A 27900-nucleotide genomic window follows, 5' to 3' on the forward strand; every position below is an offset into this window, starting at 1 on the left:
TTCCACACTTCACTCAGCCCAGTGACAGGAAAACCAATAAAAATGCGAGGCACTATTGCTGGATGTTACTGCCCAGATTAAGCCAAATAATTCAGCAAATATTAATAGTCTTTTTCCTGCGACTTTTCAAGCATACGGCCCAAATTAAGCTACCAATGTATTGGAGATTTGTCCTCATCCTTCTGGTAAATTTGATGCTGGGCTGTATGATCACAGCATTATTTAGTTTCCGTCTGCATTCTCTCCAGCAGCCATTGCTTGAATGTTTACAGCAAAGCTTGCGCAGTGCTGCTCTCTACTCTGTTGGCTGCATTTCAAGATTGACTAGTATGCATTGATGGCAGTGGCTGCAGTGCACTTCACAGTCATTTTCACAGGGATGCCAACACACTGCATGACATTACATGTGTTAATCATTAACTTTTAGTATAGTGAAGTTTTAAAACGTTCTTACTTGGGTAGAATATGATTGTTCCATGTGGCATGAGATTGCTCAGACTAATTTTGGCAGAGAGACAAAATCAGCACAAGGGGAGGGTTTTGGCAGCCATGTTGTATCTCAGTTTGAAGCTTTTCAGTCCAGCTGAGAGAAATGAGCTTTAATTGAACATTGCTGTCCAGAGGGAACAAGATCTAAATGAACCAGCTGCTTCTAGAATCACATATTTTTTTAATCTACTGTAATTGTCCAGTGTTAACTTCATTCATGGGAATATATTTTGATGAATCGCTCCTTTGCAAAATGGCAACAGCTGGATTATATGTCCTGCCGAATGTAACTTAAAGAAGGCAGGTTTTATTGAATATTCTTCACACTTGCTGTCAGAACAGACTGGTCCATGATGTTTCTGCCAACTTTACCTTCTTGATATGCATGGCTGCGATTTGTTGTGTTAAATTATCAGCAGTGTGTCTTTTGGGCAAATGTAAAAGAAAGGTGGTTTGCTGGTTAAACTACAGAAAATTAAATTAAGTTGATTTTAAGCCAGCTGTCTTTGGTTTTAATATCTAGAATATGTATTTTTCCAACACCAGATGTTTGTTGCCAACATTCATCAATAGATGCCTAATCTAATGCATTAAGGATCTAACATGATATTTAGAAATTTGCCACACCTATGCACATCATACATATATCTGAAAATGTGTTCAACAACCAGCTGATGATTTAGCTCAATGGGTATTAGGTGGCCGTAGTTCTTTTGTCACAAGGGAGAGGGAAAAGCAACAAGTTGATAATCAGGAATGTAAAATGGGGGGCTCCTGATGCAGCATTTTAACCTGAAGCTTTGTCATTTCTTCCCTTCACCCCCCCCCCCCCCCCCCCCCCACACACACACTCACAGATGCTGCTTCATCAGCTGAGTTCCTGCAGTAGGTTTTTGTTGATTAAGATTGTAAAATGTTGCCTTGATAATAATTACATATGATAGACAGAAAATGCTGGAGTAACTCAGCGGGTCAGGCAGCATCCCTAGAGAATATGGATAGACAATGTTTCAGGTCGGAACCCTGCCTCAGACAATTACTAATGTTGAAGAAGGAGGGACCATAAAGATGACATCAATATGCCACCTTGTATGGAATAAAAGTTTACTTGTATTGATAAAAGTCTCCCCCCCCCCCCCCCCCAACACAGTTGGGCAACCATCGATCACGCTTTCACGCTAGTTCTATGTTATCTCACTTTTACATCCGCTCGCGATTTACTCGGGGCAATTTACAGCAACCAATTATCCTACAATTGGTCTTTGAGATGTGGGAGGAAACCAGAGCAGCTGGAGGAAACCCATGTGGTCACAAGGAGAACCCACAAACTGCACACAGGCAGCGCCCAGGTCAGGATTGAACCTGGGTGTCTGACACTGAGGCAGCCGCTCTACCCACGATACTACTGTGCTGCCCTATTCTTTGTTTACAGAAATTCTATCTTTTGTAAATGTTTAATTTAATCATGATGCCTTGTTGTTGAATCTTGTCCTCTCCCTGCTCCCAGGCCATATTTAACTTGTTTGCCCATTTAATTATCCTCAAATGTTCCTCATTCAAGGTTAAAGAGCTCATTACGCCAAACTTTGTTCATTACTCGTTTATTTGATACCAGAAATAAACATGATGGCTTCTATCTGAACAATGCATGAATCGAAGCTTTCCCAAGCATGTTACTGTTTGAAACTGAATCATGATTGAGGTGTGCTGTGGCTTGACAAGGACGCTTGTACATTATTAGCATGGCTGCAAATGTATACCGAACAGATCTATTGATAATCTAAATAAGTATTATTTGACACAGAGGGAGTGGTATTTGATAATAACTGCATAATTAATAAAATATTGCTACAGGTTGAGCTATTCAGAGGACAGAATGCTCCTTTAATGTGTTTGGGTTACAAACACTGACATTCATGTGTGGTGGAAGAATCAGTGTAATAACCAGGTGGTTGTCCTGGTGGTGCCATTTTTCTCATAAGGGCATTTTTTGTAATACTAATCTTCCAGCAATGGTGGTTGCATTCACCCGAAGCTGTGTGCACTTTTGTCGAGCAATTGTTATTGGCGTCCACTAATTGTTTGGATTTCCAAACAGTTGGGTGAAAATATAAATACTTTTGAGAGTAAGCTCAGTGATAACTTGGTTTAGCATTGTGACAGTGATATATGTAAATTGGACTACTGTTTATGTTTTACAGATTTAAACCACAGTGGTTTGGGATCGCATTATGAAAATTCTCACTGGGGACCTGTATCTATCAACAGCGATTCTACTACAAATTGGGATAAAGTTATTGTAGACGGGTCCGACAAAGAAGCCTGGCCTTCAATCACTGGCAGTGACCCAGAGTTAGCTTCAGAATGTATGGACATTGAATCTGCTTCAAGCTCTGGGTCAGAGAAGAACCTCCGTACTATGGCTTCAGGGAGCACAGTTAGTGATGGCGATGGCAACAGAACGGGCAGTGGAAATGGTTCTTCAAGTCAGTTTGTGGTTGGAAATGTCAGCAATAATGTAGGAAATGGTAGTATTAATGGGCCTTGGGGTGGATCTCGAGGCTCTATATCAAGCACATGTCAGGGTTCTGCAGAAAACGTGGATGGCAAACCAGAAAACAGCCATGGTCAACTGAATGCATGGGGCAGTATTGTTTCCACGTCCAATGGTTCATTGAAGCAGAATGGTTTGAATCCAAATACCAACCTAGGTGCCTGGCCTTTGTTGGAAAACGATGGAAATACTGTGCAAGGACCTGTGCCAGGTAGCAATTCTGGCAGCAATGTTCAACGTAGCACTGTAGGTCAAATGCTGAATAATCAGAGTGTTAACATTGGACTATCAGCTCCTAGTTCATGGGGAGGTCTGCAGGAGAATTCTGATGCAGAAGTGAATGGTACAAGGAAGGTTTCATTCAGTGGACAACCTCAAAACCTTAACACTGAAATGAATGGACCAAATAACACTACTAACCCATTGACCTCTAGCTTACCAAACTCTACTAGTTCAATGCAGACAAATGAACTGCCTAAACATACAGGGCCTGGGGCCTGGGGTGCACCCTTAGGAATGAGCACAGTTAATCCATCTCAGCTTCAGGCCTCCTCAGTAACAAATGGCACTTCAGTTTCTCAACTTGGCAATGGAGGAATCAGTGAGGGAATGAACAGTGGGTCTTATGGTACGACTTGGGGTACACCTGGCACTAACTACTCTGGAGAAAAATGTCCAGGCCCTAGCTGTAATTTGGGGCAAGCTAGTGGGGACACTGTGAATGCAACTCTAGCACAATCGGCTACTAATGGCTCTGGAAGTACTGCTTACAAAAATAATGGTGGAAGCAATAGAGGAGGAGTAACATGGGAGTCTGGTGTGGTCAACTCCCATAATGTGACCTGGGGAGCAGGGAACAGTTTAGGCTCTGGAGGGACTCGCAAAGTCTGGGGAAACCCAGCACCAAATGCAAACACTGGCACTAAGATCTCAAATGGAGAATGGAACAAACTGCCTAACAATCAGCATTCCAGCAATGGTCTAAATGGAAGTAGTAATAGGAAGGGAACAAATGGGTGGAAAAGTCTAGATGATGCTCTTTGTGGTCAGGATCAAAACTCTGCATCTCAGCCAAGTGAACAGAACAATTTATGGGTTAAAACTTCAACATCATGTACTGCAGACAGTGAGGGGAGCACAGAAAGTACAGGAAGTCGTCACGATAGAATGAGTGTAGGAAGCAGTGATGGCAATAACCGACGTGGTGAAAAGAGAAAGCCTGACCAACCAGTAATGGCTCAAAATATCGTGAATAGATCAGACTTGGACCCTCGTGTCCTGTCCAATACAGGTTGGGGACAGACTCCAATTAAACAGAACACTGCCTGGGATATTGAACCTTCAGCAAAGAGTGAAAGAAAAACTGACAATGGGACAGAGGCCTGGGGATGTTCTGTTTCCCAGGCTTCAAACTCAGGGGGATGGGGGGATGGGCCTCGCCCAAATAGTAATGATACCTCATCAGTATCCGGGTGGGGGGATCCAAAGCCTGCTACAGTCTCTTGCAACACGGGGTGGGGAGACACCAAAGGCTCAAGCAGCCAAGGGGGTTGGGAGAATAATTCTGCTGCTACAGGAACAGTAAAAAGCAATCAAACATGGGGAGGTAACAAAGAAGAAAAGTTAGCTGCGTGGAATGATGCACAAAAGGTCAAACAGGGATGGTCTGATGGACAGAAATCAAGCCAGGGTTGGGGACAGTCTGCACCTGATGGGTGGGGAGAGAATTCTAGGAGTGGCCAGTGGGGGGAATTACAAAAGACTGGTGCAGGCAGTTGGGATAATGACAGTGAAAGGTCTGCGCCTGGTTGGAATGAACCCGGGAGACCAGGTGCAGGCCGAGGCACGTGGACAAGTAGCAACAATCCAGATTCTAATAATACTACAGGCTGGGGGGAGCCTGCCAAGGCTGCTCAGTCCCAAGGCTGGGGAGAGCTAGCCAATGCTGCTCAGTCCCCTCAGGGCTGGGGGGAGACCTCTAAGGCTCCTCAGTCCTCCCACGGATGGGGGGAGACTTCCAAGCCTGCACAACCTCCCCAGGGCTGGTGCGAGCCTGCCAAGCCTGCACCAGCTCCCCAGGGCTGGGGGGACCCCTCCAAGTCTGCTCAGTCCCCCCAAGACTGGAGGGAACCAACCAAGTCAAGTAATTCTGCAGACTGGCACAAGCCACAGGATGGTAACAGCCCTTGGGCCAATAAACCACCTAGCCAGGGGTGGCATAATGGGCCGATGCCAGCACCATCAAAAGAGGAGGAACCTACAGGTTGGGAGGAACCTTCCCCAGAGTCTATTCGCCGCAAAATGGAAATCGATGATGGTACCGCTGCCTGGGGGGACCCAAGCAAGTACAACTACAAGAGTGTTAACATGTGGAACAAAAACATGCAGAGTAACAGCAATGGCTCAGAGCAGCCAGCGCAAATCCTGTCCTCGCCAACGACACCGCAGCCCCCGCCGCAGCACCAACAACAGCTGCCGCAGCAAATGCCACCACCAAGTGCCATTCAAAGCAAAGAGAGTAATGGCTCCGGTAAGTTTTTCATCCAGACTTGCCGCTTCATAAATCTAAGATATAAGAAGGTGAAACTTGGATGTTTTGCTGGCTTTTATTTTGTATTGTATATTCTAAAATCTATAATTTAGTTAGATGCTGCATTCTATTTGGGTGCATGTCATGCCACTGCAGCTCATAACTTGAGGAATTATTATTTTTACGTGTAATAACGTTTAAACTACATAAATATCTCAGGCTAAATCAATGGGTAAATTCTCCTTCATTTTTGCATTAAATTGGCTTGTGTGGACAAAGATATTAATTGGGGATTTTATTTTGTCTTTTATTAAATAAAGGCTGGGGCGAATCTTGCACTGTTCAGACAAAGCCAGATTCCTCTTGGGGAGGACCACCTGCTCTAACAGTGACAGTGGACAATGGAACAGCAGCCTGGGGGCAGCCGATGGACACAGGAGCCAACTGGAGAGAGCCGGTTAATGACAGTCCTGGCACCTCTGGATGGGGCAACACCCCAGCTGCCCCACCACCTCCAAATAGACCTGGTAAAGCTTGACACTTCCTATCTTTATAGGGTTGTAAAGTTTAATAATGGATGCTATGCATTTGTGTAGTTGGGCTTTGGGGAATTGGGCTCTATTAATTTTTTTTATCGCAAATGTTGTTTGATATTAGTTAAGTTTCAGTGTATAACTTTTGGTGCTTTTAACAGCATTTTTACTGCCATTTGCATAGATCAGTTCAGCACGTCGCCGATATGCTTGCTAATGTACAAAATACCAATAATTGAGGTATACATATGGTTTATAAAAACAAAAGCTGAAGTGCTATGGTAACTCAGTGGGTCAACATGTGACATGTGGAGACTTGTGGATTGTGACCCCTACAGTTCTTTCTTTAATCTTTCTGCGTTGTGGTCTAGAACCAACAAACCAGTCCATTTCATTGCTAATCAACCAAATTTAGTTAATATTCCAATTGAATATGAATATTTATTAAAAAATCGTTAGTTCTACATAGACCTGAAAAGAGAAAAAAAGTAAACTTTTCCAGACTTGGAGCAGGAGCCCTTTGTGCAGTAAGGCAGAGATTGCCTAAAATTTAAAAGCACAAAATGCTCAAAACACTTAGCAGTTAAGGCAACATCTTTGGCGTGATAAACTGAGTTTACATTTCAAATTCATCTTCAGAACTGGTTTAGTTCTTGCAAAGGGTTAACTTTGTTTTTCTTTACTGCTGGATTTTCTGAATGTTTCCAGCATTTTCAGCATCTATCCCTTTTTGTAACTTTGTCTACAATTGAAAGGCAAATTTGCTAATGGGTAAAATCACGATAAACCATTTGAATTTGTTTATAAAATAACACTGTTAAATAGAACCAGCGTTTACCCTTAAGGAGCAAGAACTATAGTTGCCAAAATAAAGACATAAACATCCAAAGAGGTTAACATAAGATTTTTTTTTTAAATGTGAAGTCTAGAACTCCTTACTACAGTACAGAGCAGCTAGGGCTTTGCAGGATAAACTTGATACCTCTTTAATACTGGTCTTCTGGATTAAAAAGGCTAGCAGTCCATCCAAAGTATTAAAAGTATAATAACAGGTAGCTTCTGATAAGGATGCACAGGAACTTGATGCAAATTAATATCTCTGTAGCAACTCCATTGAAGAGATGGGGGTTGTGTTCACCTCTTGCATCCTTTGGTCAATAGCCAACTCTTGAGTCTTGTTTATGTTTAGGGATAAATTGTTGTCCTGATACCATGACATAAGGTTCTCGATCTCTTTCCTGTACTCTGTCTCATCATTGCTATAGTCACCGCCATAATGAACAAGGCATCACTGTTTGCTGCCACAAGAGAGTTTACAATAGAGTATAATTCATTCCACTGCCACTTTGGTCTTGAGACATGTATATAGACTGTCGACTCAATGGTCAAGGTGAATTCCCTCGGTAGATTAAAAGGACCGCCTTTTATGAACAGACATTTCACATCTGGGGAGAAGAATTGTGCTAAGACCATCACATCCTTTCACTTTAAAGCATTGACTGCTGCACTGTATTTCCTCTTGTCTGGGGATTCTATACAGTACATACAATAAATGGAGAAACCTTCAATTCTACAGCAAGAATAGGTGAGGCTGGGCTGAACCATGTTTCAATGAAACAAAGATTACAGCAGTCCCAGGTCTCCATTTGAAACAGCAGCTATGCTCTGAGCTCTTCAAGCATTTTCTCAAGTGATTGAACGTTAGCTAGAGTGGCTAAGTCAGGATCCCCATTAACTTACAAAATTCTTAAAGGGTTGGACAGGCTAGATGCAGGAAGATTGTTCCCGATGTTGGGGAAGTCCAGGACAAGGGGTCAAAGTTTAAGGTTAAAGGGGAAATCCTTTAGGACCGAGATGAGAAAAACATTTTTCACACAGAGTGGTGAATCTGTGGAACTCCCTGCCACAGAGGGTAGTTGAGGCCAGTTCATTGGCTATATTTAAGAGGGAGTTAGATGTGGCCCTTGTGGCTAAAGGGATCAGGGGGTATGGAGAGAGGGCAGATACAGGATACTGAGTTGGATGATCAGCCATGATCATATTGAATGGCGGTGCAGGCTCGAAGGGCCGAATGGCCTACTCCTGCACCTATTTTCTATGTTTCTATTTCCTCCACATCTGGAGACCCTCACCCCCATTTCTCAAGAAAAGGCCTGAAAATGTTATCTTCCTGCTGCTGTTAACAGTCGTGTAAATGTTTATAAAAATACAGAAAATTTAGAAATTATAGTGGAGTTTCATTGAACAGCATCATACTAAACTAAAGGGTGTCATCTGCACTGCTGCTTAACAAATCAGTGCAGCCTGTTTCTCTTCCTGCTGGGCATTAACACAAATTTATATACTTTAAATAATTTAGGTAAAGATTACTTTGCTGTCCAGCACTCTCAATCATGCACAGAAGTTCGTTTCTAACAGTGTGGGAGTGATTACTCACAGTAGATTACATTGAAAGATAGTGGGTGAGAAATTCAGACTACACTTTAAAAGCTGAAGCCACTCAATGGTTCCATACAGCAATCTGTTCTTTACAGGTCCCAAACCTATGCAAGATGGCTGGGGTGATGAGGAAACATTGGTGTCAGGACCTCGTCACTCTAGCTGGGAGGAGGAGGAAGGGGACTCGGTGATGTGGAACAGCAACATCTCACAAGATAGTAACTCTTCTTCAAACTGGACATCCAAAAAGATGGCTCCAAAGGTAAGACTTTTGGCAATCTTGTTACTTCAAATTATAGACATTAAAGATCTTCATGCTTGGTCACGTTATTTTTTTAACCCTCCCGCCTTCTAACTTTACTCTCATCCATCTGTATTCATTTGCTTTTACAAAAACAATGGATATTTATGATATCAGCAATAGTGAATTAAATAGATGGTGATCAGTTGGAAAACAGTTTCTTCTGGCTCGTCTCAGCTCGGATTGTATTTTTAAACTTTGCAGTATTACATTTTGGAGCTTCATTGCAATGTGTCCCATTTCAAACATCCCTACCTCCCTCTGAGTACCAGTCTAATCTCAATCAAACCCTTGCACACAGGTGACAAGTCAGCAAATTGGGAAGAGAAGGAAGGTGCATACCTCATCTCAGTTACTCTTGATAATATGTGTGGCGATTATCACTGTCATGAAGATATTTTTGTTACCTCAGAAGGACTTGGAATTTGAATGTTTAGATTTTGTTTTATTTGTGCTGGTGATTAGATTTTAAATGTTTTCCAGGGCATGATGAAAGGGGGAAATAAACAAGATGATATATGGATGAATCAGTTAATGAAGCAATTCTCTAACATTGGATTTCCTGTGAGTACAATGTAATAATTCTGCATTCTCTCCTCTTCCCCTCTCCTTCAACACCTGACTGACAACACCATTTCAACCTTTTATTGAGTTCATTAGTGGCCAGATAATTGCCAGGAGATTTATTTTCCGTTTAAGAAGAGAATGATTATAAGGAATCAGACACAGCCCATTATTTTCTGAGGTATTTGTTCAAATCTTGTCCCTCAGAAGAGTAGATCAAAACGCTGTGCTGTGATGGATTTTACTCTCGTTACAAATCAAGACACCATACAAAGTGTTTTGTGATTGGGATAGAATTGAAGGGCATGAAGTCCCAACAGGAGCAATCTACACTGTCTTATCCACCATGGAACTGAAGGGCATTGCTGGGCACTGCTAACTAATGCAAAATTGTGTGTTAATATATCATGATCACTAAAGCTTTTTGTGCTCCATTTTCTCCACCTTATCCTTTGGGAAAAGCAACCCTTTCCCTGGGATTTGGGGATGACACACTCTGCTCTATATGTGTTCTGCGTTATACCTTGAACTAGATGATTCCGTGTTCTTTGGCAATGCAGTGCTTTTGCGTTACATTCATTTATCCAGCTTAAGAAATTCCTCCCAATACTGATTTTGCTGCCATTAATATTTAATCAGCTGTATGCGTTCTTGACTTGGAGTTGAAAGTAATTTATTCGTAGAATTCTGTACCAGAACCCAACGACAGGACAATACTGATCCAACAGTGTAATTTTCTTCTGACCATTCTACTGATAGCAATCCCAATATTTCCAGTAAATTCTGAATATTTAAGGCGATTTCTGCTTGTTACAGAGGGAATCAGCTGAAGATACAAAGAGCAATAAGATGGACATACCTGTTGGTAAGCTACTGTTGCATTAAACATAAATTAATATAATGGAGTCTTGTAGCACAGAAACAGGCCCCTTGGCCCACTGTATCCATGTGACCATCAAGAATCCATCTATAGTAATACCATTTACAAGCACTTGATTGTTAATCTTCCAAGACTTAGTGATTCAAGTGCTTGTCTATATAAATGTGAGAGTACTTACCTCTATCACCACCTTTGGCAGATCGTAACCACCCTCTAGTGGAAATTTGAATACCTCTATCGGATCCTCCTGCATTCCAAACCTAGCCTCTCCAGTATCTTTCGTAACTGAAACATTTCATACCAGGCAACATGCCTTGTGCTCTTTCTTCAGTACAATTATGCCCTTCCTATATTGTGGCAACCAAAACTGCACACAATACTATTGTTGTAGCCTAACCAAAGTTTTATAGTTGTACCATAATTTTCATGCTCCTATATTCTAAACCCTGAATAATAAATTACAGAAACCTTCACCAGCTAATCTATCCCTCACTCACAAGAAGGAAACTTTGAATCTGCATTGAATATTTGTTATATAATATCTTTAAAATAACAGTGGGTAGCTCTACATCAATCTGCTGATTCTTCCCCCTTTCCAGGTATGCTACGAGATAAGAGAATGGAGATGGACAAGCATGGCATGAACATTGGAGAATATAATGGCATTATAGGGAAAGGTCATACTTCTCGTCCTCAGATTTCCAAAGAGTCTTCCATGGAACGCAGTCCTTATTACGATAAGGTTAGTATCCTCTCCATGTCCATAAAATAGAAATCGATGAATTGATTTAAAAAAAACAGAAACTTTTGATGATTTGTTGGTACAAGTGAGAGAGAGCTGAGATGTTACTTTTTTATGATCCTTGGTCATCACTATGCATCGGGATTCCCGTCGGGAAACAAGACCACAATGTAAATTGGCAACTTTCAGATAATTATGAATGGGATAAACCCCAATCCTTCATGATGTATTGTGCACCTATTCATATAAAAATGAGTCATTGGGTTTTGAAAGTAGATCATATACATAGACAGTGTTGTAAATGTTATTTGAGGACCACTATCACCAGCTGCAAACCAAAGTGTTTTTCATTGTGTCCTTGTTTTATGTAGTAAGCAGCCTTTTTAATGTAATTTGTTTGTATGTTATGGAGCCCCATTTGTTGCTAGCCAGCCTTTTGAATCTGTTTGTAGATCTAAAATAGAGACTAACCCTTTGTCTTTTCTCTTGTTTCTGCCATGTCCTGCCTTTCTGCTGCTGATTGGCTTTCCATGTTTGCCTTTTCCAACCACATTGCCCTTGCCCAGTTGTCTCTGTCTTTGTCCAATCAAGATGGCATTATGGCTGAAGAGCCCCAAACCCTAACGCACATCTCTGCACCAAGCATGAAGCTTCCCCCTTCAAACTGTGCACTACCTAATCAGGCTCTTGGCTCAGTGGGTCTGGGCATGCAAAACTTGAATTCTGTTAGACAGGTGAGTCAGTTCAAATCCTTCCGTGTGCTGGAAGTGAACTCTACAGTGTGTTTCAATGAAATATTTAAAGGAACTTTTGAACTACTCAATTACTTTATTGTTTTTCTTGTTACTTCCTACCGTGTCTCAGTTATTTTCCCCACTCAAAAAAAAAATAGTGAGGCTGAGCCTGGTGATGCTGCTTTAAGCTTGCAGGTTCTCGTGTGAAGAATCTTCACTTGGTCAAAATGTAATTAGAAGACTAAGAATGAATGCACAAATCAGCAGGCTGCCTATAGAATCATAAAGCTCTATAGCACAGAAATAGGTTGTTTGAACCATTTCCAGTTAGGATCATGACATTTAAATTGTGATTTAACAAATGGGCTCGCCGCTGATTCAATCCCAATGCACACCAATGCTCTGCATCGTATTTCCACCAAGCTACCCTTGTAGTGTAGCTAATTTGCAGGACAAATAACATGTTCTACTTCAGCAGCAAGTCAATCTCAATCAACTGTGCATCCATGTGTGTGTATTTAGAAGCCAAGTGCCAAGTTCATGTTTAGGAAGGAACTGCGGATGCTGGTTTACACCGAAGATAGATACAAAATGCTGCAGTAGCTCAGCAGAACAGGCAGCATCTCTGGATAGAAGGAATGGGTGACGTTTCAGATCGAGTCTGAACCCGAAACGTCACCTATTGCTTCTATCCAGTGATGCTGCCTGTTTCGCCTAGTTACTCCAGCATTTTGTATCTGCCAAGTTCAACTTTGAAATGTACCAGAGGAAGGGCCATGCACTAAATATCTAGAAATCTGTGATCCTCCACCGACCCCTATTGCATAACATCACCCTGCATCAATCAAGATCTACAATGAGAATCAGGAAAATGTGAATCATTTCCCATATCTTGAGAGCTACCTCTCAGGAAAGACAGATCAAAGTCAAAATTAAAGCACTGCTGTATATATGAACAAATATGGAGGGCACTCAAAGTAATGTTGCCTCTGCAACATTCTTCAAATACATTGGCAGAAGTGAATCATTACCATATCCTCTCTCAGACTCACACCCTCAACATTGCAACCCTGATCATGCTTAGTGAGCTCCAGTGGGAAGGACACATTGTTCACCATCAGACTCCGGTAACAAACTTGCTACTTTGAGCTTTGTAACAGCCTAGAGGTATGGGAAAAGCACTTCAATAGCATTCACAAGATTGACATGATTGTCTGCTCCAGCTCATGGCAATCCCTCAAAATGCTCAAAATAGAGCAGCTTCTGGGAAGACACTGAGCACCTTAAGATTCTGCACCTTAAGATTCTGCAGTAGATGCACACTGAGGCCACGTGCAAACAATGGAAGGAGCACACAATATTTGAATCAACAATCTACTCCATCTAATATGACCTACCCCCCACATCTCCATCCACCATTGCAAAGGCTGCAAATGACTCTTCAACCAGCTAAACATTTTCAGAGCTGATGTGGAAGAAAATCAGCCTGACACATGTTCAGCACTGATATCATGGGCTGAAGGGCCTCTTCCTGTGCTATACTATTCTATGTTCTCTGACCCAGGGGATTACCTTAGAAACAACTACTCCATATCAATGAAAGAGCCTATTCACTCCTTTCTACTGTGGCAGATTACGGACAGAACTGCATTCTTAATACCTTTTTCGTGCTCCTTCTGTGCACCTTTTAATTTTTTTATTTAATGTTTATCCATCTTTAGAAGTGATTATAGATCCCACTACATTTACTATTCAAAGCATGCTGGAGGTGTGAAAGGCATCCAGTTTAAAAAAAATGTGAATCAGATCTACTGTACTGTGGGGATGCATTTTGGAGCTTTTGTTATGTACTGTTAAGCTCTGCAGATCTTGATTTGTTTTCCCATAGAATATATCACAAACTGATTTTTGAGCACACCTCTCAGGAAATGGCAGCACTGAAAGTAAAAAGCAATCCTTATTTATTAAAGGGAAAGTGATCTGACCTATCTAGCAGAATGAGAGGCTTTATTTTTTTTCTTGGAAGGCACTGAGCACTTGTTGCAGTGGTAGGATTTTGTCTTGGTGTGACTTTTATCTTTAACCTCATATGGTTTATCCCTCCGTCTTCATTTCCACCCCACCGCCACCACTTTCCAAAATCATGTTTTGCTTGGCAGATGTATAATTAATTTCACATCTGAAATCACAGCAGACACTAAAGATGAATTGGTAGATTAGCGGAAATAGTTCTCACAATACATGTAGAAACTTAGAGGGGCTGCAGACTGAGGGGTGGCATACATTTATTTAATTTGGAATGTAACCCAGCTGGGAATTGCTAGCATTGGAAGTGATAGGAAAAATCTGTTGAATGTTCATCGTTTAATGTATTGTTATCTTTTTCCTTTTCCCACACTTGTTATATGGCAGTCTTTGTTCCGTAAAGATGGGATGCATTCAAAATTGTGATCTTTGCCCTGATGTCGCTTATGCTCTTGTTACAGAATGGCAATCCTAATATATATGGCGGCAGCAATGCAGCAGCACAAGCCAGGGGCATGCAACAGCCCCCAGCACAACCTCTTAACTCATCTCAGCCTAATCTTCGCGCTCAAGTGCCTCCTCCATTATTATCCCCTCAGGTACATAAAAACATTGATGTATTTTGAAGGGTCTCGACCCAAAACGTCGCCCATTTCATCTCCCCAAAATGCTGCCTGCCCCGCTGAGTTACTCCAGCTTTTTGTGTCTATCTAGTGTGTTTTTCCTGTTTTCAGGGTTTATTTCCTCTTTTGTTCTAGGAGAAAATCAGCACCAAATGTTTGGTTGTGCCAAGTTTTCTAATTGCTGCTTGGTCTGGCAAGCAAATGTCCTTAATTAGTTGTGCTCTTTGGTTTTTTTTAATCTATTGCAAGATGTTCTAATTTATAAAAGAGAAAAGTGGATTTGTAGAACCTCCAAGTAACTAAACAAACAGAAAATGTCTAACTCCTTTGTTTATATCAGCCAATCCATGGATGTTAATGATATGGCAGTACTAGACTTCATTAATCCTGCTAACTGCTCTAATTGACTCCAATAGTGATACTAAGGATGTAATGAATGGACCCATTTTGGAATGTAGTATTTTAATTGTCTGATATCACCAAAGTTTTCTGATTATTTTTTTTTAATAATACATTTATATATACTGTAATATAAGGGCAAAATATACACGGCATGAGCCTTAGTAGCATTAATGTACAGAGGTGTCTTGGGGTCCATGTCCATAACTCCCTGAAAGTAGCAACACAATTAGATAGAGAGATAAATAAGGCAAATGGAATGCTGGCTTTCATTAGTCGGGACATTGCGTATAAGAGTCAGGAAAGTCATGATGCAGCTTCATAGGATTTTGGTTAAACTGTATTTGGAGTATTGATAACCGTATCTGATCGCCCAATACAGGAAGAATGTGGAAGCTTTGAAAAAGGTGCAGGGGGATTTTCCATAATGACACCTGGATTAGAGGGCATTAGCTACAGGTAATAGTTGGACAGACTTGATTGCTCTCTCTGGAATGCTGGAGGTTGCCGGGCATCTGATAGAAGTATACAAAGTTATGAGAGGCAGTATAGAAGTATATAAGGTAGTCTATTTCTCAGGATGGAAATATCAACTATTGGAGGGCATTGCTGTAAGATGAGAGGAGCAAAGTTAAGAGAGATGCATGGAGCAAGTTTTTTTACACTGAGGGTGGTGAGTGCCTGGAGTGCATTGCTGGGAGTAGAGATTGAGGCCAATGCGATAATGGCATTTAGGAGACTTTTGGAGATGCACATGGATATGCACAGAATGGAGGGAAACAGATTAAGTGCAGGCAGATAAGGTTTGGTCATGTCATCATGTTCAGCACAGCCATTGTGGGCCAAAGGGCTTGTTCCTGTGCTGTACTGTTCCATGTTCTATAAGCAAAAGGGCAGATGAATTTTAGGTCACCTTTAAGGGATATATGTTACCTCAGCCTCTCCGAAGATACAGGTGTGCCAGTATGTGGACCACATGTAGGATGCTCCCCAGGTGTCACCGTTTGGTAATGTGGTAGCATCACAATAATTTTATGATGCCTGGGATGGTAGATGCAAGCCACTTTAGCTGAGCCACAAGTGTTTTGGGTATAGAGAGAGGAGCAGATGGGGAATTGTAGGGTTCAATTCGTTTTTAACATCTATTGATCTCTGAACCAGGCATGTTCCAATTCTGTTAAACATTGTGAGCTCTCAAATATCTTCAAAAATCGCTAAAAGAGAAAGTATGTCTGAATCCAATTAATAACATCAATTTAAATCCTGCAATCCTTTAAAAAAAATATCTTCCCTTCCAAAAGGTTCCAGCATCATTACTGAAGTATGCAACAGCCAACGGGAGCCTAAACACTGCACTATTGAACTTTGGCCCCCAGCAAGTGGCCATGCTGAACCAGCTCTCCCAGTTGAACCAGCTGAATCAACTTTCACAGATCTCCCAACTACAGGTAGGGAATAATTTATTGTTTAAATATGTGTTTATAGAAGCTGCCAGGGTCAGTGGGTGATCACCCATCCCACAATTAATTGAGTTTATCGTAGAATGGTAGATTTGATTTTTCTGAAGATCCTGGGTCCAAACTGTTATCTGTGTTAGCTGATCTCATGTGAGGTAGCAGTAAGGATGCTGCAGTTGGCCTCCGCACCACTTAGTTCCTCCTTGTCACTTTCAATGATTTCTGCTAGATACTTTCTTTATTGTATCAGGTGTCAATGAGAGTAACCTCACTGCAGTACCATCTGCAATTAAATTATCTCCTAATAGTTGTAAGGCAGCTGTTCATGTCACAGGAGTTTAGGACAAAGTATATCATTTTGATCTTTCCTATATTAACCTCAATTATTTCATCACATTTATTGTTAATAAATAATGGGCTACATGAGCTGATTTCAGATCAGTGCAGATTTGCATCAAACTAGAATTTTTTCCATGTTCCTGCAGAAAATAACCTTGCATCCTCCCAACCCTTCCTGCTTCTATTCTCTGTAGAAAATACAGTGCCCTCCATAATATTTGGGACAAAGACCCATCATTTATTTATCTGCCTCTTTGAGATTTGTAATAGAAAAAAGCACTTGTGGTTAAAGTGCACATTGTCAGATTTTAATAAAGGTCATTTTTATACATTTTGGTTTTACCATGTAGAAATTACAGCAGTGTTTATAAATTGTCCCCCCCCCCCCCCCATTTCTGGGCACCATAATGTTTGGGACACAGCAGTGTCATGTAAATGAAAGTAGTCATGTTTAGTATTTTGTTGCATATCCTTTGCATGTAATGACTGCTTGAAGTCTGCGATTCATGGACATCACCAGTTGCTGGGTGTCTTCTCTGGTGATGCTCTGTCAGGCCTGTATTGCAGCCATCTTTAGCTTATGCTTGTTTTGGGGGCGAGTCCCCTTCAGTTTTCTCTTCAGCATATAAAAGGCATGTTCAATTGGGTTCAGATCAGGTGATTGACTTGGCCATTTAAGAATTGACCATTTTTTACAGTATTTTTGTTCATTAAGTCTTCTGCGGACAGTGGTCATTGACAAATCCACACCCGACTCCTGAAGAGTGTTTCTGATCTGTCGGACAGGTGTTTAGGGATTTTACTTTATTATAGAGAGAATTCTTCTGTCATCAGCTGTGGAGGTCTTCCTTGGCCTGCCAGTCCCTTTGTGATTAGTAAGCTCACCAGTGCTCTCTTTCTTCTTAATGATGTTCCAAACAGTTGATTTGGGTAAGCCTAAGGTTTGGCTGATGTCTCAACAGTTTTATTTTGTTTCTCAGTCTCATAATGGCTTCTTTGACTTTTATTGGCACAACTTTGGTCCTCATGTTGATAAACCGCAATAAAAGTTTCCAAAGACGATGGAAAGACTGGAGGAAAGACGAGGTGCTGAGAGCTCTCTTATACCTGCATTACAGAGGATATTAAGCACACCTGAGCAATTACAAACATCTGTGAAGCCATGTGTCCCAAACATTATGGTGTCCTGAAGTGGGGGGAGGGGAGAGACTATGCATAAACACAGCTGTAATTTCTACATAGTGAAACCAAAATGTATAAAAAATACCCTTTAATAAAATCTGACAATGTACACTTTAACCAGATATGATTTATTCTATTACAAATCTCAAATTGTGGAGTACAGAGGCATATAAATAAATGATGGGTCTTTGTCCCAAACATCATGGTTGGAGGGCACTATAGCAGCGTTTAAATGTAGAGGTGAAAAATGGTCCAATAGAATAACTTTCTTCAATCTGCCTTGGGAAAGTTGTCACGCAGAAGTCAGTACTTGCCAGACAGGTGTGATTTCTCCGTGTGTATCTTTCTCCCCCTCCACCAAGGATGAAAGCTGCTGTTCTGTCAGTTCAAATCAAACAGCAATTGTATGGACTAAACTATTGCCTGACCCATGGCAAGCTGAGAATCTGGAAAGCACTTGGAGAAAATAACACGGTACTGAAACCTAATGCTGGCCATCTGTGCAGAGTTGTCCTTCAGATATGCTCATCAGAAGAGGTACTAAAGTAAGGACTGGGTGGATGAGAGCACCTATAATCATAATTACTTGGTTCCAGGAGCACAGGAAGTCCTTAATATTACTACCAAGTACTCTGTTTATACCAACTTCTTAACTTTCATCACAGATCAGCCCTCTTGGTCCATTGAATAAATTCCTGCTGACCCAGAGTCTCAGTGTAAAACTGCCAAAATGTCTTCTAGCGGTTCACAATATTTTGGCCACTTTTGTTTGCTAGTTGAAGCTATTTTACATTTGATGTTCATTCTTAATATTAGCGACTGCTACAGCAGCAACAGAAGGCACAGAACCAGAGGAATATGTCTGGACCCATGCGTCAGTCTCAAGAACAGGTAACATCTATAAATGTTAGCAACTTTAGAGATATCAATGTGTTGTTGAAATAGGCTGAGACAAATCAGACAGTTTAACCCAGATAAATGTGAAGTGATGCATTTGGGAGTACCAATGATGCTGGGACATATACAATGAATGGTCCAACGGAGTATTGGAAAACTGAGGGACCTTGGTGTAGAAATTCAAAGTCCTGAAGGATACGGCATTGGTCAATAATGTAGTTAAGAAGGTATGTCTCAAATTGGCTTTCGTTATTCATGGTTTGGAATATAAGAGCAGAGAAAGTATGCTCCAAGTTTATAAAACATTGGTCAGACCTCAGCTGGAATACTATGTACTCCTGGTCACCACACTAGGGGAAGGATGGGATAGTGCTGGAGCAGATATTCACCAGGATAAAGCTTGGAATGGAACATTTCAGTTGTGTGGAGAGGCTGGCTTTGTTTGCCTAGAGCAGAGGGAGGTTAAAAAGGGGCACAATTGAGGTATACAGAATTATGAAGGGTACAGGTAGGGTATATTGTGGGAAACTATTCCCCAAATCAGAGGTGAATAAAACAAAAATATATAGATTTACGGTAGTGGGTAAAAAAAACTGGAGGGAATACGAGGGGGGACCTTTATCACCCAGAGAGTGGTAAGAAATTGGTATGCGCTGCCTGAGAGAGTGGTAGAAACATGCATTTAAGATGTGTCAAGACAAGCACTTGAATTGTCTTGGCATAGAAGGTTACTGGCCAAGTGATTGAAGGTGGGACTAATACAGGTGGGTGCCAAATGGTTGCCGTGGACTTAATGGCCCATGCGGCCTTTTCCATGCTGTGACTGACATTATATAAATGACAAAATTCACAAAGTTTCAGTAAAGCAAAGGAGTTTGCACGTTCTCCCTGTAACTGTGTGGGTTTCTTCTGGGTATTCGGGTTTCAATCCACATCCCAAAGACGTCTGGGAGTGTAAGTTAATTGGCCCTCTGTAAATTACCACTGGTGTGTAGGGAATAGATGAAAAAATGGAATAACAGAACTAGAGAGAACGTGTGATCAATGGTGAACGTGGGTTAAAGGGCCTGTTTCCACGCCGTATCTCTCTAAACATCTCTTCAGTCGAACTTGGATCATGACCCAAAACATCACCAATGTTCTCCAAAAATGCTGCCTAACCTGTTGAGTTGCTCCAGCACTTTCTGTCTCTCATCAGGATACCCTGCTCAATATACGTTTTATGATTTGATGTATTAATTCTGGAGTGGCAGTGGGATAGTAATTTGCATTGGTCTTGAGTTGATGGGGTAGCTGGATTAGACTTGCTTTGGGGGAATGATAGCTGCACTAAACCCATTAGAAGGTAATTGTCGTGGTCCTGCACGACTGCGTGGAACACGTAAAAACTCAGCGCCCAAAAACACTGCTGTGTCTGCCCAGACATGATATAATGAATCATATTGATGTGTATGGTGGCACTTGGAATCTTGATTGCAAGCTTCTAGAGAAAATACTTCAGTTATCTCTAATGATCCAGGCTTGAATTACCCACCGATCAATTCACCATCAGCTTAATTAAAAAGAGATGTGATTACGCTGTAGCCGCAGAAGAAAATGGAATTGTGTGGATTTGGGGATGTTAGTGTTTGTATTGCTGATCTTTAATGTGAGAAGGGGCAAACAGTGATTCCCATTAAATGTGAACTTAACTTTGAAATGTAATCACCTTAAATGCATGTTTATCTTCCCTGTATGTTCAGGCTGCTCGTGTACTCAACATGCAACAGATGCTGCAAAATCCCCGTCAACTGGATTCAAGCCTTCTGAAGCAGCAGTCTTCGTCACAGCAGCAACCAATGCATCAGTCCTCCATGAAGCCCTTCCCGGAGAATCTCATGCCCCCTTCCCCCCACGAGCTGCAGTCAAAAGAGCCGCCGCTCAACTCATACAGCAGCTACCCTCTAGGTGGGTTTTCCCAACCCAGTCATGGGCAATCTGACTCCATGATGTCCGAATCTGCTCACCTTGCCCGTGTATCCTCAAACTGTCATAATCCCAAAATGCTTCTTCCTGATAACCCAAACCACAACCTGCTCAGCCCTCCGCTCTGTAATGCAAACAGCCACATGCCAGGCTCACCCATCCACCAGCATGCAGGGAGGAAGTTTACCACTCAAGAAAGATCAATGTCAAGAGGTGAATAATCTGTTTGTGTACCCTTTAGTCTCTAAATGTATCCAGAGGGAAACTGATGGTCTCTTATGAAGTTTGGGCAATTGTTTCCTTTGTAGATTGAACTGGCAACCTTGCAGTTTAGTGTTCTTTCCTCACTGTGGGCAAGCTTTGGAAATGTGATAAATATGATTAATTCTGGGCTGGTACCAAGGATAAAATAATACAGGATTGTTATGAAATTAAAACCCATTGACAATTGTCTATCTGTGAAGTCTGCATTCAACAGTGCCATCTCAGCTGTGTGGCTCTCCGTGACAGAGTGGCTAACGGCCATTTGTTGCCAATCACTCAGCACTAATGAGCTGGTGTGGATCTAATGGAAAAAGTCATTGTCATTGGTGAAGATAGAGCAGATACTTTCTCTGTCTGTTTTCTTGCCATGTCTGGGGAGTTGCACTGTGAAAGTTCCATTTTAACATTGTGCATCTGTATCTGCTCTTTGTAGCTTTAATGTTGAATTGACTTGTTTCCTTAGGCTTGAATCCAAACTTGAATGTACCCCTGGATTTCGGCAGTATTGTTAACCTGAAAGAGCCACAATCCCAACAGTCTCGCTTAAAGCAATGGACTGCCCCGGAAAGCCTTCCTATTAATTCCCCTCTAGATCAAAACTCCAGCAAACATGGTAAGGCATGAGTGACGTTTAGATGTAATAGTAACGGTAGATCATCATTCATTTGAATAGCCTTGTAAAAAGAATCTCATGGTAGTTGGATGTTATGTCTAGACTAACCTGTGTAAAGTAACTTTACAAATGATTGAGCTGTCATCTCTCATTCTTATCTGAACTGCTTGCAGTTAATAAAAGTAAGCATTTGTTTTCCCTCCCTTAGGTGCTACTTCAAGTGGTCTTAGTATTTGTTCTGGAAAGTTGCTTGAAGAATCTCCTTTTGGTCACTTTGACATTTCCATGAAGTCTCTGGCCAGTCCTCCTGGATCTGTTGGAGATGGCTGGCCAAGTGCCAAATCACCCAGTGATAAGCTCTCTAGCAATGTTAATTGGCCACCAGGTAAGATGTTGTGCATTTGGTCAGATGGAAGTCAATTTTAGATGCCAGGTGCTGAAGTGGAAGCTGCCTGCGATTACTAGACCCAGTTTTGGGATTCAGGCAGCTGAAGCGAAATATTATTGCAATTATTTCCCTCAGGATACAGTAAACTGCAGGGACACCTTGTGGTGCAGGGTAATATTGCATGGTGCCTGTATATGTGGATACACTATCCTTCCTTTCTGAATATCAATCAACTACCAGATACTTGGGTCTACAGTTTGATCTCATTAATATTTAATTGTTCATACACATTCAAGTGAATAATCATATTTAATTCCCACTGGATGTCGATTGCTTCTTATTTATAAGGTATTTGATAATATTCACACTGGGGAAAAATTGATTTAAAAAATTGTCGTGCATTTTCCCTTTTTCTCATGAGAAAGATGGAGATTTGATAGGCACATTAACTCATATCTTTTATATATGGCAGATAGATTATGTTTGCCACATTGATAAAACTGCAAGTAGCAGAGCAAATTTCCCATCACTTCCCATATATTTGGTAGAATGAACAAGGGCAGGGCTTACACAGTAAATTATAGGGTCCTGGGTAATGTTTTAGGACATAGAGACCTTGGGTGCAGGTACATTTTTCAATGAAGGTAGTGACACGGGTAGACAGGGTAGTGAAGAAGGCATTTAGCAGGAATGCCTTCACCAGCCAGAGTATTGAGTAAGGCCACATTTGAAGTGGTGTACATTCCAGTCAATCTGAAATGGGAAGGATGTAATTAAACTGGAAAGGGTGCAAAAAAGATTTGCCAGGATGTTATTGGTACTAGGGGTGGGATTGGGGGGTTGAGTTAAAAGGAGAAGTTGGATAAGCTAAGTCTTTTTCCCTGGAGCATAAGAAGCCGAGGGATAATCCTACAAAGGTATATAAAATCCTGAGGGGCTTAAATGAATAGCTAGTCTTTTTGCCAGGATAGGGGAGTCTAAAACTACAGGGTGCAGGTTTAAAGTGAGGTGCTAAAGATGTTCAAGAGACCAGAGGGGCAACTGGTATTGCATATATGGAACATTGCCAGAGGAAGAGGTAGAGGCGAGTACAATTATGACATTTTCATAAACACTTGAACAGGTACATCGTAATGTTTGGAGGGATAAAGGCCAAGTACAAATGGGACTAGTTCGGTTAGCCAACTTAGTCAGCGTTCCTTTCTTAGGAGCCCACCCCATTTGTGTATGTTTCCCAAATATGCTACTCTCTGAATACTGAAAGCCATTGTGCTTGGTTCTTGCATGCAGAATTTCGTCCTGGTGAGCCGTGGAAAGGTTATCAAAACATTGACCCTGAAACTGACCCTTACGTCACGCCTGGCAGTGTAATGACCAATCTGTCGATCTCTACTGCCCGGGATCTTGACCTCCTCAGGGACAGGAATAATAGTAAGTAACATTCTCATTCGGTTCTTTCAGCTGAAGGTATTTTGTAAAATGTTTGTCTAGAAGTGTAGTCATTGTTAAAATGTAAGAAACTTGATAGCCTATTTCTGAAATAACAGCCAAAGGAAATCTGTTCCGGTGATATTGGTTGAAGACTATATATTGGCCAGAACACCAAACTTACCAACCTGGGATGGCAGATAAAGCTTCAGTTTGTAAATACTGCAAACAGACCACTCTGCCAACTAATCCACATCAGTATTTATGCTCCACCCCATGCCAAGGTGGCTGTCCCATCTAAAATATATCACGTGTTGAAGATAGCATTTACAACAATGGACTGGGTACTGCAGTGAATTATCAATCAAGATTACGTTGTTGAGCTTCAAAACTGAGATTTCAATCTAACAACTACCAACAAGCCAAACTTCCTCCCAATTGAACCACATCTAATGCAATTGCATATGGAGATGTCTGCCCTAAATTTGATCATTCAGTGCAGAAATGGTAATTAATAAAATAAATTAATAGATTGTGGGATCACTGAAAGAGCAGCATCTGTTGCTTATTTTTAATTGCTCTGGTGGTGGTGATCTACGTTATTGAACCTAATGGTGAATTATTTACAATTCAAGATGATGTATGTTTTCTTACACCTCTGACTCTTGTCCTTGGTGGTAGTGGTCATGGGTTTGGAAGAACCTGTCAGAGTAGCCTAGATAAGTAACTGAAGTACATTTTGTACACATCACTAGCACATAGTGACAGTATGAAGAGGGGATGATTGCTTGGGGTGATAGTTTGGGTACCAATGAAATGGGCTGCATTGTCTTGAATGGTGCAAGGCTTCTCCTGTGTTGTTGGAGCTGTATTTGTCCACACAATTAAAAAAAATATTCAATTTGTATCTGGAAAAATTGTTCACCTTTTTCTTTATATTTTGTTGTATTACCAGCAGAAGTGCGGTTTAATTCATGCATTTCTTCCATCTTAGAATGTGTTTTTAAATAATTTGTGCCTGAAGCTCCCAGCAAATCATTGATGTGTCTCTTTGTGTGTCTTCAGTAGGGTCATCCTCATCTATGAACACCACGCTGCCTTCAACTAGTGCCTGGTCCCTTGGTGGTGCCTCCAGCTACAATAGTTCCCTCAGCAGTACAGCACAAAGCACTCCAGGTAGGAATCCAAGTATCCAAAACCTAATAAAAAATATTTGCCAATTACTTCTGAGTAAAGCCTTTCATGAAGATCTCTTCTTCCCATTGTATTACTCCTGCAGCATGTGACTAGATGAAACTGCTCTTTCTTTGATTGGGGGTGGGGTGGGGGCGGGGGAATATGATAAGAAATAATGATTGTACAACTCGCCCATTAGTCCAAGAAAATTATTGCACACCATGCAACAAGTACTCAGTAACCACTCACAGCTCGATTGTAACCTACCTTCAGCCGCCATGGGGGTGGGATCACTTAGCAAATTCTGAAGTTAAATAATTGTGCTTTTAAAATGCAGGATATGTAGACCTGGTAACTCTCCTTGCAGCCTGTTTGCAGTGATTCTACATAGACTTGGAAGCATTCGTTTTGTCTTTTTGCACTATTATTGTTTGATTTTATGTGTGTATATTTTTCTCGTTTATTATATTGTTTCGAGAGTATTATGTTTTTGCATATTCTGTCGTGCTAATGCAAGTAAGAATTTCATTGTTCTCGCTAAGACATATGACAACAAACATTGACTTTTGACTCTCTTGTGTGCGTAAGAAATGTAGCGATTAAATGTTGATGGTTTACCTGTGCTTCCCTTTCCCAGCCAGAATTGGTGACCCCAAATCCACCTGGTCTACTGGGCCAATTACCAATGCTTCCCTTGCTCACGAACTGTGGAAAGTCCCCCTGCCACCCAAAAACACTACCGCTCTGTCCCGCCCACCACCAGGGCTGACCAATCAGAAGCCTTCGTCCTCATGGGGCAACAGCTCGCTGCGCATGGGTGGAGGATGGGGGACTTCAGACTCCAGATACAACCCTGGTAAGAAGCGCTATCAGTGCAACGATCTGCTGGGCCTACAAGGCAAGCTAATTAAGTCATCCGTTAATGTTCTGGCAGAATATCTCAACTCCCTAGCTTCTTGTTATTTCTCTTTACTCCCAACTCAGACCTGCCATTTTAATAGCCAGTAGCTTGTACAAGTATTGCAACTGACAAGTATGATATTCTTCCGGTTTAAATCGGAAATCACCATTTATTTTTTTTCCTTCCCAACAATGAATCAGATTTTTCCATTTTTTTTGGTGCCCTATTTTGACACAGTTTAGTTGGCAAGATCGTAAAATAAAAGGGTGAGGGAAGGAGAGTCAGTGGAGGTACCGGTCTGGAGGCAGGCTAGCTTGTGATTTATGATGTAAGTCAGCAAGGTCAGCCAATAGCAGCGGGTGGGGGGGGGGGGGGGACACGCGGGAGGCCGTGGACGGAGGGAACACAACAACGCTCTTTGGCTGCTGCTGAGATCAGCCCGGCAGCGGCGTGCGAGCTGTGACGGTGCCCGTTTGTCGGAGGGAACTGGAGCGAGAGCGGGTGAGACGCGGGGCCACGAACGGGAGCGCGGGCTCAGGGTAACCTGGACGCCCGTACAGCTAAGACGGGGGTGATGGCTGCGGGGCGCTGAAGCCCTCTCCCTCTTCTCTTGTGGGGAAAATAAATAGATTAACACAACAGTGTTTTGTGTTTCCCATATGGAGCTGCGACTGGAAAGGGAATGGTGCTGGTGATGATAGTGGGGTTTAGGGAGTTGCGGGGCCCTACCTCCCCGGCAGCGGCTACCCCCTCCCATTTGTGGTGATTTTCTGTTTATATTGGGAATTTTTGTTTTCATTGTTATTGGCAGAGGATTTTAGTTTTCTACCTTCTTAGCATTGTAGATGTTACATTGGTGTATTGACAGTTATCTGTGCCTTGCCGTATTGTGCATAATTATGCCTTGAGATGGTTGGAATCTCTACAAATAGCTTAATTAGAAAGTCGGGTAACGTAAAGAGCTTTAGCTGTATATAAAGTCAATTATTTCATGAAATATTTATCTTTTGGGGGTTATTTTAATGGTTATGTATTAGAAAAATTCAAAGTTTCTGTTATGTAAACTACCAGCAGAAAGCTTAGGAATTACTTTCAATTCATTGAAACTGCAGGAGCCCCCTGGACCCCCACCGGGGCACTGCCCCGGACCCCGCCAGGGGACTAGCCGGCCTCTAGGACCCCCGGCCAATACTTCCTACTTTTTTTCTGGAGGTGAATATCATGCTTCATTTGAGCCTAATCCTGCCATTGTACCAGTCGGTGTATTTCCCAGTAGGGTAGCATTTGGAGGATCAGAAATACTGTTTCCTAGAATTGCAACGCATAAATCGATCTATAAAGCTGTGGGTCTTTATAAAGTTATGTGTTGCTCAGCATCAGAGCAGACTATCTGTAAGCCAGTAAATCCCCATCGACTGAGGCTTCCTTCAATACACGTGAAGAATAATGTTTATTTTTTCAAACCTGGTACAGTAAAACTCCTGTGATCGGGCCTCTGTGAGTAATCGTGATGAAGATTAGCTGATTCTCCAGATTATCAAGTTAGACGTATTTATACCCAAACCAATTTTAACTTCATTGTACAGATAGTTCTGCTAGAACACGATAATTGGATTCCTAAGAAATCTCGTGTTATAGAAAATCACATCATAAAACAGTTGTGACAGTGGGGAAAAGGGGGTTAGGGGCGAGAGAGTTTCAGACTTGCAATAACAATGTTATTTCTCCTCATGATTTTCAAAAACAAAGGTCAGGTTAATAACTGCAAGTCTTGTTACTGCAGTGTAAAAATACTGAAGACTGTGAAAGTGTTTAGTATAGTTTGGATGCACAAGTGTAAATAGAAGCAATTCTCGTCAATTTCTTTTAGCCTCCTGTGGTGTATCTGACAGACTGTTCTTTAGAGGTGATGTTGTCTGATTACTGTGGGGAGGGAGGGTGTTAGATGGAAATTTTATATATTTAGACTTTCTTTTCCCAAGACAGCTTTTTTCTATGCTTGTCAATTTCTGAAGTAGCTTTTTAAGTGGTTCTTCAGTCACATCATAATTATATATATATAGATTAATAATAATAATAAAGTCGCATAATAACCAATTCAGCCCACCTAATACAGATTTGTGTCACAAACTCGTGCTGTTGTAATAGAACTGCCCTGTGTTAACATATTACACTGTACTATGATACATTTCCTAGTCAACCCAAGAGTTTTAAAGGAGAGTGAAATATACAAGCACTTCAGATCCTGGCTCTGTCCACTAATGTGTCGTGGCTGGGCAGCTGATCAGAAGTGATGCATCTTGTTAATCTCTTGTTGGTTTTGCTGCAGGTCCTAGCTGGGGCGACATCAGCTCAGGGAGAATAACAAATTGGCTTGTTCTCAAGAACCTCACGCCTCAGGTGAGTGTGTATATCATTCTCAAACAATGATTCAGTTGTCCTGTGCAGACTAACATAATCGTCAGTGCCACCATCGT

General features: G+C 41.6%; 1 protein-coding gene across 9 annotated transcripts in view; it reads left to right on the forward strand.

Annotated features, from left to right (window-relative positions):
* The window catches only part of tnrc6a (trinucleotide repeat containing adaptor 6A), an 86026-nt gene that overhangs the window by 52336 nt on the left and 5790 nt on the right, over positions 1-27900 (forward strand). For 2 of the 9 annotated variants that reach the window (XM_033040867.1, XM_033040869.1), the window contains 17 exons: positions 2691-5573; positions 5894-6100; positions 8641-8807; positions 9330-9410; positions 10227-10275; positions 10890-11032; positions 11599-11766; positions 14253-14390; positions 16115-16261; positions 18608-18682; positions 20431-20866; positions 21381-21530; positions 21739-21915; positions 23209-23349; positions 24412-24522; positions 25160-25378; positions 27753-27823. In XM_033040867.1, coding sequence (XP_032896758.1) covers positions 2691-5573; positions 5894-6100; positions 8641-8807; positions 9330-9410; positions 10227-10275; positions 10890-11032; positions 11599-11766; positions 14253-14390; positions 16115-16261; positions 18608-18682; positions 20431-20866; positions 21381-21530; positions 21739-21915; positions 23209-23349; positions 24412-24522; positions 25160-25378; positions 27753-27823 — 5363 coding nt within the window. The remainder of the gene's footprint in view (positions 1-2690; positions 5574-5893; positions 6101-8640; positions 8808-9329; positions 9411-10226; positions 10276-10889; positions 11033-11598; positions 11767-14252; positions 14391-16114; positions 16262-18607; positions 18683-20430; positions 20867-21380; positions 21531-21738; positions 21916-23208; positions 23350-24411; positions 24523-25159; positions 25379-27752; positions 27824-27900) is intronic. The other 7 variants (XM_033040872.1, XM_033040874.1, XM_033040873.1 and 4 more) reach the window with 5 other exon arrangements.

The sequence above is a fragment of the Amblyraja radiata genome, chromosome 22 (genome assembly GCF_010909765.2).
Source record: "Amblyraja radiata isolate CabotCenter1 chromosome 22, sAmbRad1.1.pri, whole genome shotgun sequence".
NCBI lineage: Eukaryota > Metazoa > Chordata > Chondrichthyes > Rajiformes > Rajidae > Amblyraja > Amblyraja radiata.